The following is an 11,837-nucleotide window of genomic DNA, read 5'->3' as shown; positions in this document are numbered from 1 at the left end:
AGGACGTCCTTCTTCACCCAAAGAGTGATTAACACTTGGAATTCACTGCCACAGGAAGTGGTGGGTGCTACAAGCATGGATGGCTTCAAAAGGGAATTAGATAAGCATATGGAGCAGAGGTCCATCAGTGGCTATTAGCCACAAGGTATAGCTAGGGGCTCTGGGGCAAGTGATGCTCTGTCTTCTTGGTGCTTGGGGGGGGTCAACAGTGGGAGGGCTTCTAATGTCCTGGCCCCACTGCTGGACCTCCTGATGGCACTGGTATTTCTGGCCACTGTGTGACACAGTGTTGGACTGGATGGGCCTTTGGCCTGATCCAACATTGGCATCTCTTATGTTCTTATATGTTCTTATGAACTTAAAACGAACTATACAGGGGGGCGGGGGAGAGGGGAAGGGTGCCAGCCATTGCAACCAACCGTTGCTGCTCTCAGCCAAAAGCCTGGCGGAACATCTCTGCCTTACAGGCCTTGTGGAATCGCACTGGGTCCTGCTGGGCCCTGATTTCGGCAGAGAGTTCCACTGGGTCAGGGCCAGAGATCACCAGCAAGTTGTTATTAGCGGAGCATAAGGATCTCCGAGGGATATAGCGGAGGAGGCAGTTACGAAGAAGTGAAGAAAAAATGGAAGCGTCTGTTTTCAGGGTCAGGTCTCTGTTCCCAAGATATGGGAAGGGCAAGAGCTGCCATTAGGCAAGGCTGGCCCATGACCCATTTGCAGAGGCTTCGTGACCCACTTTTGGGTCCCGACCCACAGGCTGAGAAACCCTGGCCTACGGCACTGGCCAGGGGCATGGCCCATTTTGCCACGCATCCAAGCGTAATGCCACTCATTTATCGCCTTTCCATCTGAATGTTGGGAGCTGCGGTGGCTCGGAGGCTAAGACGCTAAGCTGCAGACCGGAAGGTCTGTAGTTTGGCAGTTCGAGACCCGAGTGCCACGTGGCGGAGTGAGCTCCCGTCTCTGGACCCAGCTCCTGCCAACCGAGCAGTTTGAAAGCAAGAAATTGCAAGTAGATAAATACGTACCACTTTGGTGGGAAGGTAGCAGCGTTCCGTGCGTTTAGTCATGCCGGCCACGTGACCACCGAGAAGTCTTCGGACAGCGCTGGCTCTTCGGCTTGGAAATGGAGATGAGCACTGCCCCCTAGAGTCAGATTCGACTTGCTTTCGAGCAAGGGAGAACTTTACCTTTTTATCTGAATGTTAATCTCAAGGCAGGGCTTTGCGGGGCTTTCCAGGTGGGCATTCCCATAGGTCTGAATTAGTCACGTGCTCCATGCTGATTCTGGGTTGTAAAGCTTCAAGGGAGAGGGAAAGAAGTTTTTTTCTTTGTCCTTTAGAATGTAGTCCTTTCCGGAGGATCCACAATGTTCAGGGATTTTGGACGCCGGCTGCAGAGAGACTTGAAAAGAGTGGTGGACGCGCGACTGAAGGCCAGCGAGGAGCTCAGTGGCAGTCGGATAAAGGTAAACAGGAGTTTTACTGCCCATTAAGAAACTGCCAATGAGCCAGGGGAGCCCACCTGTCACTGTTAATGAGGCATAGACCAAGAGACACTTTTACCGGAGGGGTGAGGGCCCTGGCTCAAGCCACTGTCTGGTGCTGTGCTGCTGCGGCCGAGGCAAGATAGTTTCTGTGGCTTCCACAAGTGCCCAAAGGAGCCAGGAGATGAGCTTTGCATCCTGCTGTCTGATTGGAGAGGATTTCAGCTTTCAGGGCATCTGTGGAGCAGACTTTGAGGTGTTTGCCATAGCGGCACCCTCGGCCAGAGAGAGGGAGAGAGAGAGAGAGAGAGAGAGAATGCAACGTGGCTTGCTTCTTGAGCAACTTGCATCATTGCAGTTAAAAATACCAGGCAAGCAAGGTGGAAAACCCAAGTGGGGTGGAGAGCAGAGACCTCTCTTCCTCCCCCCCGGTAGATTCCTCTGGAGTCCTGGGTGGAGATGCTCCACGAAGGGCCACTGGAAGCAGATTCTAGCAGCAGGAAAGGGGTCATTGCGGGGAGGGGGAGGGCTCCTTCCCCCGGAGATGACGCAGAAGCAGCTTGAAGCTCTGGGGCCTTGCGGCAGAGTATGGGGCTCGGAGCGAGAGGGCACTGTAACTGGGCACTGGGACACAGCCATCTATGCTGGGCAGGCGAGGCGTTGACTAGCAGAAACGCTGGCACCTTTGCACGGCTGGATGGTGAGTCTTCCTCCCCCCCATCCCCCCCGCAGCCTCTTGAGATGTGGGGTTGAGCCTGTAAACCTTTTCTGGACCAGAGAAGCTGCGCTTGAGATGGCTCGTTGGTCTGCTGGTCTCTTGTGCTGTGCTTGACGATGTACTGACCCAGCAGTTGTGTTTGCTTTGCAGCCCAAGCCTGTGGAAGTGCAAGTGATCAGTCACCACATGCAGCGCTATGCGGTCTGGTTCGGAGGATCCATGCTCGCCTCGACAGTACGTGTCCCGTGATGTCTCTCCGTTGTAGAACAGGGGTACCGGAAGAGATCCAGAGAGCCTCCTGCTCCAGTCTCTTGGGCACAGTAAAGATGATCCTTTTTCCCCCTCAGACTTTCTTAGCAGATCGGCTACGGCCCTGCGTTCTTTCCCTTGCTGGGCATCCTCTGATCTTACATTAATAGTCAGACTCCGTGCTGCCTTTAATTTGTCCTCTGAAGCAATGCATGCATATTTCCCCCCTCGTCCTAGCAAAACTTGAATTAAGATCTGGAGAGACATGATTTGATCTGCTTTGAACTAGAGCAGGGGCGTACCACCCCTGGCACCCGTGCCAAACAACGGCATGCTGGATGCGTCTCGCTTGGCATGCAAGGCCAGCTCTCCCTCTGAGGGAGGGGCCAAGCCCTTGAGGTGGCAGTAGTGCCACTGGGGCTGAGCTAGCTTCCGTGTGTCTGGCCAGGGACACCTTTTCCGTCCCCACCCCACCCTTCTTTTTTGGGGGGCCACCGTACCAGAGCTGCGGTGGCTCAAATGGTTAAGACGCTGAACTGCAGGCTGTGGAAGGTCGGTAGTTAAGCAGTTCGAGACCCGGGTGCAGCATGACGGAGTGAGTTCCCGTCTCTGGTCCCAGCTCCTGCCAACCTAGCAGTTCGAAAGCAAGAAGAAATTGCAAGTAGATAAATAGGTACCACTTCGGTGGGAAGGTAACAGTGTTCCGTGTGCCTTGGTGTTTAGTCACGCCGTCCACATGACCTCGGAAACGTCTTCGGACAGCGCTGGCTCTTCGGCTTGGAAACGGAGATGAGCACTGCAACCCTAGAGTCAGATTCGACTGGCTTTCGAGCAAGGGAACCTTTACCTTTACCAGCATCCTTACAGGCAGGTGTTTTGTTTTTTCGGCACTTGAACCAAGAAGGTTGCCTGTACCTGAGCTAGAATGTAGGGGAGGGGTCGTGGCTCCGTGGGTGAGCATCTGCTTGGCATGCAGAAGGTCCCCAGCTCAAGCCCCGGCATCTTCATGCAAAAAGGATCAGGTTGTCAGTGATATGAAAGGACTCAGCCTGAGACCCTGGAAGCTGCGCTCAGTTTGACCATACAGACCCGGATGGACCAAGTGTCTGATTCAGGATAAGGCAGCGTCGTCATGTGCCCATGTTTGGAAATCAGTACCATTTATACATTTTAAAACCAATTAAAACTCATATGTACAATTCTAGAAGGACCTTTGGCGCAGCTTTAAAGCCAAGCAGAGAAACGTAGCCACCTTCTCTGTGATGTCCGGACTGAGATCTCTTAAAAGTCCATTCACCTTAAGTGCATCAGAGCAAGCACCCATGCTGGTTAAAAGAGAGTGTAAGTAAGTGGATCCTTAGGTCCATATACAAATTGCAGTGCAGGAGAACATGAGTGACCGATTCCACACATTTCGATCTGCAAGGGCAGTATCTGGCCAGATGAGAAACCTTGTTAAATCTGCCAAATAAAATGGCGGGCGGCGTAGCATTACACCTGGCCAGGGTGAACGCTCTACGTTCTTCAGGGACCTGCGGAGAGGATAGAGACGAGGCCATCAGCCCTGTTGTAAGGGGAATCTCAAAATTCAAGGGGGAGCAGGTTTCATTGCCTAAACTATATAAAGTTTGGCGCTCCGAGTCTAACAACCTGTTTTTAATCTGTCGGAATGCAACGGCAAAAGGCAACATGGACAGGGATTCCAAAGAGAGACCCAATACTTTGATTTTCCCTTTGATATATGCTGGCCAGTTTGAGAGTTTGAGCTCGGGGAGCATGTGATGTATAGGGCTCCCGTGTTCAAATGTTTGGAAATCACTGATGGCCTGAGCCCTGAAGTCCTCAAGAACCCAATTTTGCCCTGACCTGGGTAGCCCAAGGCAAACCCAGTCTCAGAAGCTCAGCAGGGTCGTCTCTGGCAAGTACTTGGATGGGAGACCGCCAAGGAATTCCAGAGCTGGGATACAGAGGCAGGTTATCAAGCAAACCTCTCTGAATATCCTCCATGCCCCCAGTAGGGGTCAGTCACCAAAGGGCACCATGACTTCTAGATGCACACCAGTGCTCCCTCTAAGCTGTGGAGTCCAGTGAGCAAAAATTCTACTTTGTGAGCTACTGGCCTTAAAGTGGTGAGCGAGCGATTGGGCTGCTGCATAAATTAGGTTGCTCTGGAGCCATCCTGCCTGAGCGCAGACAAACAATGTGTGAGCTAGCTCACTGTGAGCTAGCTCACACTAACTCAGCTCAGAGGGAACACTGGTGCACACACACATGCTCACATGCGCATGCGCACACCCACAAATACAAAAAAAGAGCCACTTCTCTGGAGTGGTGGCTTAAGGTTGCCTTCAGATGTTACAAAGAGGAAGAGAAGAAAAAGAGATTGGATTTATACTTCACTCAGAGTGGCTTACAATCTCCTTCCCTTCCTCTCCCCAAAACAGACCCCCTCTGAGGTAGATGAGGCTGAGAGAGCTCTGAGAGAACTGCTTTTGAGAGAACAGCTTTGAGAGAGCTTGTGACTGGCCCAAGGTCACCCAGCTGGCTGCATGTGGAGGAGTAGGGAATCAAACCCAGTTCTCCCAGATTAGCGTCCACTGCTCTTAACGACTACACCAGACTGGCTGTCCAGTTGAATAAACAGATGCTTAGTCCCCAACAAGGACAACAAAGACAAACCCAGCTTGTGTTGCTGTCCTTGTGGAATCCCTTCACCCCTAATTAATTAATTATCATATGGCAGTGCGTGTGGCACAGCCAGGAGATCCGAAGATTGTCTGGCAGCTTGAAACTCTAGCTCTTTTTGTGACAAGCTAGATTTATTTTTTGAGAGAACTGTGACTCACCCAGATGGCTTCAAGCGGAGGAGTGGGGAGTCGAACCTGGTTCTCCGTATTAGAGTCCACCACTCTTAACCACTACACCAAACTGGCTCCCTTCACGCCTAATGCAAGGAGTGTGATTGAAAAAAAAGAGTTAAGAGTAACAGACTCTGGGTTTGATTCCTCACACCCTCCACATGAAGCCAGCTGGGTGGCCTTGGGTCAGTCACGGTTCTCTCTCAGAGCTCTTTCAGCCCCACCTGCCTCACGAGGTTCCTGTTATGGGGAGAGGAAGGGAAGGAGATTGTAAGCTAGTCTGAGACTCCTTAGGATAGAGAAAAGCAGAGTATAAAGCCTGCTTCTTCTACCTCTTTCCTTGTAGTATCTGTGATGTGGGTCGTTTCGGAGAGTAGCTGTGTTGGTCTGCAGTAAAAGAGCTAGACTGAAGTAAAGTAGCACCTTAGAGACCACAAGATTTTCAGAGTATGAGCTTTTGGGAGTCAAAGCTTTCTCTGCTATCTGACGAAGAGAGTGTTGACTCTTGAAAGCTCCTACCCCCCAAAGGTTTTTTGGTCTCCAAAGTGGCACTGTACTGTGATGTTGACGTTGCCCCTTGCCGGCTCCAGCCGCAGATGGTGTTTGCCTTGGTTTTGTAAAAGGTTTTCATCCGAGCTTCTTTGTCTTTATGTTCCCCCCCCCCTTTACCCTCCTCAGCCAGAGTTCTTCCAAGTATGTCACACCAAGAAAGATTACGAAGAATATGGCCCTAGCATTTGCCGTCATAATCCTGTCTTTGGAATCATGTCCTAGCACCCGTTTGGCGCGGAAGCGTCTGCTCTGGTGTCTCTTGCGTCTGACGGAGCTCCTATGACTGTGGGAGAAGAGGAAAGCGCCGGGTTTGAAATGCCGGGCCGTCGTGTGTATGTCCACTTGCCTCGGCGGGGAGAACTTCAGTCCCAGGGTGCGCGCATCGGAATCACGCCTTGCAATGCAGCCGATAACCCAGAACCACTCTGGCGAAAAGCCGCCTACGTGCCAACTCTGTGACCCTCTCCTTTCCTCAGTGGTAGCTTCTAGCCAACGGGCAGCCCTTCCGTCTTGGGAGACTGTAGAAACACAGGAGTTGCGGGGAGAAACTGAGGCCAGGAATACAAGCCGAACCTGAGCTCGCTGTCATGTTGTTTCTGGAACCGGGAAGGGATACGTGGTAATTTTTCTCCTCGGGTTTCAGCCCTGCAGCCGGATCAGCAAGGGTGAAACCCTGGGCTAGTAAATGGTCACCTTTGGCTTCGTGGAGCCTCCTGGTCTTTCCGGGACATATTAGATTGTAAACTTGTGGGGGCCTTAGTGAGTAGGAAAATATAACGCTCTAACCATGCAATACAAATGTTTTATTTTAGAGAGTTTTGTATTTTCTGAATTATTATTGTAGTGTGTGTTCTGGGCTGAATGCAAACAGCAAGCGATGTTGCTGGAGTTGATGGTGGTGATGCTGTTTTCCAGTTAGTTTGAAGTGTACCAGTTTTTCCTCCTTTGGGGGGGATGTATGTATGCTTTCTTTCTTTTTTTCACGGTACATCCTGATTTGAGTGAAATGTCTTCTTCTTTTTTTTTTTTAAAGCCCCTGAAAATATGTGTGAGATTTATTGCTGCTATTTATTTAATATTTGTGTGTATTTTTTAAAAAAACCACAGGCAGGCTGAGTGGCGGACGCAAAAGCTGCTGGCGAAATAAAAGCTGTTAACATGTTTACATGTATCGCTATCCTGGTGGTGAATTGCTTTAAAAAACAACACCCCCGAACCCGTAACACTTAGAAAATTCCACACTTGCTTAGGAATGGGCAGGGCTATTTTTGGGCAGGAACGCAGAGGAACGGAGTTCCGGCTGGCTCCCAAGTTGACCACGCCCTGCAGGAACTCATTAGCATAATAGGCCACACCCAACAGCAGAAACTCATCAGGATTGGCTACATTAGGGGTGTGTGGCCTAACATGCAAAGGAGTTCCTGCTACAAAAAAGCCCTGGATTTTGACAACAAACAAGGTAAACAGAATAAGAAGCAAAAGGTGGGTGTGGCTGGATGAGCACACTTCTGGTAACATGGGGGTGTGGCCTAATATGCTAATGAGCTGTGTTGTCAGGGGTGTGGCCCAATATGCTAATGCGTTTCTGCTGTTGGGTGTGGCCTATTATGCTAATGAGTTCCCGCTGGGCTTTTTCTACAAAAAGAGCCCTGGAATGGGGATAGGTGTTTTGGTGTGTTTGGGAGGGGGGTGTCAGATAGTGAAATGGTCTCCTGAGATGGCCAGCTGCAAAGTAAGAAGGAAGCCTGAGGGGATGAGGACACCTGGGCCAGCCACACCTGGGACAAGGAAGATATAGTGGAATTAGTCCCGGATGGGTAGCCGTGTTGGTGTGCGGTGCATAAGAACATAAGCGGAGCCCTGCTGGATCAGACCAGTGGTTCATCTAATTCAGCATTCTGTCTGTCACAGTGGCCAACCAGTTCCTCTGGGGGGAGATCCAACAGCAAGGCATAGAAGCCAAGGCATTCCCCTGATGTTGCCTCCTGGCTCTGGGATTCAGAGGATTGGCGTCTCTGAATATGGAGGTTCCCCTCAGGCACCATGGCTAGCAATGTTCCCTCTAAGATGTAGAGTCTTGTGAGCAGAAATTCTACTTTGTGAGCCACTGGCATTAAAGTTGTGAGCGAGCAATTTGGCTACTGCATAAATTAGTTTGCTCTGGAGCCCTCCTTCCTGAGCTAAGACAAAAAGGTGTGAGCCGGAGGCTAAAAAACTGTGAGCTAGCTCACACTACCTCAGCTTAGAGGGGACACTGATGGCTAGTAGCCATTGATAGACTTATCCTCTGTGAATCTATCTAATCCCCTTTGAAAGCTGTTTATTCCTGTGGCCATCACGACATCATCTGGCAGTGAATTCCACCTTTTAATCACTCTCTGTGTTAAGTAGTATTTCCTTTTGTCCGTCCTGAACCTCCTGCCCATCGGCTTCCTTGGATGCCCTTGAGTTCTAGTTCTGCCGGAGTTCTACCTTCCCCCAAGGAACTCAGAGTGGTGTACCTGTGTACCCCTTCCCCACTTCATCCTTACGATCACCCTATGAGGTAGATTAGGCTGAAAGAACGTGACGAGCCTACTGAATGTCATCCAGCAATCTTCAGGGTACTGTGGGGATCTGAACGGGGGCCTCTTGGGTGTCCCACTCCCAACACTCCATCCATTGCATCTCACAAACTGTTGCATAAAGTCAAACCCTAGTAAATGAATTCAAATCTTTTGTTACCATGCGGCAAAGGGTTTATAAAGAGCACAATCCATATAAAGCTGCAATCCCTTTTAGACCTCAAGTTTGGTGTAGTGGTTAGGAGCGTGGAGTCTAATCTGGGGGGATCGGGTTTGATTCCCCAACCCTCCACATGCAGCTGCTGGTGGGACCTTGGGTCAGTTACAAGTTCTCTCAGAGCTGTTCTCTCATGAGCAGTTTCTGTCAAGAGCTCTCTCAGCCCCACCTACCTTACAGGGTGTCTGTTGTGGAGAGGGGAAGGGAAAGGCGATTGTAAACTGCTCTGAGACTCCTTCGGGTAGTGAAGGGCGGGGTATAAATCCAATCTCCTCCTCTTCTTCAAAGGGAAGGAATTAAACAGGTTGGATCTTCCTCTCCCTTTTTATCTGGCCTCATTCTGAAAACTTGCGTGAAAACTGGAAGAGGGGAGAGCAAGTCAGCTGAGAGTGATTGTCTAATGACCTTTGTTAACTGTCTTGCCAACTAGAGGTGGCTGGCTTTCCATCCCATTACCCTATCAGTCGAGCTGTCTTGCCAGTAAATGCTTAATAGCGCTTGGGTTTCTTTGTTACAAATCTGAAGACCGCCGTGCGTATGTCTCTCGCCGTGGAACTTTCAATTAAATACAATTAGCAAGCCCTTGACGTGACTCGGAGAGCTGATCTTTCCTGTAAATAATTCATTCTTTATGATCATGCTGTTCTCTCTCATCTGGATTTTTTTTTTTCTCCTAGTTGTGCCAAACGAGCGTCTAAAGACACCGGAGTGAAAAGCTTACTCAAAACCACCAGAGAGGTAGATGGAAGTGGGAATATGTGATCTCTTGGTTAATTGAAAAGCATTATGTAATGTCAGCGCTGCTGTGAAATGAAACGATGCAAATACCCATTGCGCGGCAGGGCAGTGTGCAGTTATTTCCTTTTTTTTTTTTTTGAGCAGTGTAGAATGGGTTGGACAAAATGCCATGGTTGCTCTGTTTTACTTCAGCGAGTATGCGTTTTTTAATCTGTCCAGTTCCTGCAATCAAACTGATGGTTCTCTTAAATCAGGGGTGTCGAACTCATTTGTTATGAGGGCCGGATCTGACATAAATGAGACCTTGTTGGGCTGGGCCATGTGTGTCATAAAATGGAATGCCAGGCAGCGGAGATATAAACTTTATAAAGGACACAAACACAAAGGTTTGTTTGTTTTTTACTTAAAATAAAAACATGCTTCAAACATTAGCACTCCTGCAATATTTTGCTTATTTAACCGTGTCTGATAACTGACACCTCTTGCTCTGAATTATTGCATCAAAATGTCTGTGCTGTTGCAGTCTTCAGTATGCTGTTCAGGTGTGTATCTGTCAGCTGCAAACCTACGATGATGCAGCAGCAGCAGAACTGGAAGAAGAAGAAGCAGAAGGCAGCCAGTTCCACTGCGGGCCTGATAGAAGCCCTCTGGGGGCCTGATTCGGCCGCATGCTTGACACCCTTTCTTAAATCATACTTTGGCATTTAGTAAACATTTGACCAGCGCTTGATTAAACATGAGAATATCTACCGTACAAAGAAGTTATCTCTAGGGTTGCTACCTCCATGTGCAGAGATGTTCCCCCGGAGGAAATTGCGGCTTCGAAGGGTAGGCTCTATGGCAGAGGTGTCAAACTCATTCGTTATGAGGGCCGGATTTGACATAAATGTCACTTTGTTGGGCTGGGCTTTTTGTGCCATAAAATGTAATGCCAGGTACCTGAGATATAAACTGTATAAATGACGGCAGCTCATTTGTGTCCTCACTGCAAAGCCCCATGGGCTGGGAGGGGGTGCAGAGGAAAACCCACATGGGCGGACTGGAGGGCCAGTGGTGCCGCACTGGGCAGGTGCTCCCACATTGCTTGACTGTTGCAGACGAGATTGTTCCGCCATGTTGAAGCCACAACTGGAGTGGCTCCGCCCACTCCTCGAGCACTCTTATGTTCCCACCCTTGTACCAGTTGCTTGTGGGGCACGTTAGAGCCCTGGATGGGCCGGTTCTGGCCCCTGGGCCTATACCCTGCTCTATGGTGTCCCATGCCCACTGAGTTCCCTTTGCTCCCCAGACTCCGCCATCCTTTGACGCGGCCCCGAACATCTCCAGGAATTTCCTGACTTGGAGTTGGGAACCCTTGTTATATCCCTTTTTAGTGTTATGGCTTCCTCCAAAGATGGGTGAAGGTGCCCTGTGGGAGACCATTTTTCTCTTCAGATTTGAGGCAAACGAATAGCTGCTACATCAATTTGGCCATAGCGCAGATATCCTCTGAACTGGTGGTTGTTCACCTTCAGGCGTGCTGCTGAGATTCATAAAATATCTCGTAGAAATGATGCCTCAGAGCAGACAAATACGCATACTCTTGGTGCGAACTGACATGCATATTCGCTCTCTGTTGTCCGGCTCTGTTCTCTGTCACGGTTCCTCTCACAGGTTTTTCCACATTTAGTCACACATATTATTGAAGAGGCAACTCCTGTTCCTTTGCTTCCTGTTCGGCTTGTCGCCTCGGAGCAGGCTGCCCCCCCCATTTATCTGATGGTATAGCCCACAATACATCAAGTGCCAGTGGCAATTAAAAGATTAGGGACAGGTTGTAATTACAGCCCCGTTGAATAAAGTTTTTAAATGAGTCTGTGGCTGCCTATACTGTAATTATTCTGTCTGTGCCCTGATGAGCTGGGAGTAATCGTGTGGGGGTGGGGGATTATGAACTATTTCCTCAGAACACGCGGTTCATGGTTTTGCCATTTGTAGTTCAATTGCTCTGAGGCGCCATCCCCGTATTGGAGAAAACCATCTTTGAATAAAGCCAGGGTTCTCTGCGGTGCTGATATGGGCAAGTCCGTAAATCCAGGTCAACATAGCCAAACATGTTTAACAAATACTACATGTTTAAAAAATTACTGTTTTGTACATTTTAAATGTTTTCTGTTGTTGTTGAATACCATTGGTCCATCAAAGTCAGGATTGTCTGCTCAGACGGGCAGTGGCTCTCCAGGATCTCAGGCTGCCCGGTCCCTTTAACTGGAGATGCCGGGGATTGAACCTGGGACCTTCTGCCTGCCAAGCAGATGCTCTGCCACCAAGCTGCAGCTCCTCCACGAGGTCCGTTATGTGCCTTGGGTCCCATTTATTTAGGAGAAAGGCAGTCTTATAAATTTCTTAAATAAGGCCAACTTCTAAAGAACCAGAGGTCATTTCGGGGGGATCGCGGGGGATCGCAGTTCCCCCG

General features: G+C 49.7%; 1 protein-coding gene across 1 annotated transcript; it reads left to right on the top strand.

Moving 5' to 3' along the window:
- The first annotated feature begins 1,346 nt into the window (after positions 1-1,346).
- LOC107123502 (actin-related protein 3B-like) lies at positions 1,347-6,923 on the top strand. Its single transcript, XM_015426752.1, has 3 exons — positions 1,347-1,468; positions 2,355-2,438; positions 5,990-6,923. Exons 1-3 carry the CDS (start codon positions 1,370-1,372, stop codon positions 6,083-6,085), a joined length of 279 nt encoding a protein of 92 aa, XP_015282238.1. The 5' UTR covers positions 1,347-1,369; the 3' UTR covers positions 6,086-6,923.
- The last annotated feature ends 4,914 nt before the right edge of the window (positions 6,924-11,837 follow it).

This window comes from Gekko japonicus, unplaced genomic scaffold, assembly GCF_001447785.1.
Source record: "Gekko japonicus isolate JY-2015 unplaced genomic scaffold, Gekko_japonicus_V1.1 scaffold4140, whole genome shotgun sequence".
In the NCBI taxonomy this organism is placed as follows: Eukaryota; Metazoa; Chordata; class Lepidosauria; order Squamata; family Gekkonidae; genus Gekko; species Gekko japonicus.
The sequence above is the reverse complement of the archived record's forward strand: the minus strand, read 5'-3'. Positions and strand labels throughout refer to the sequence as shown.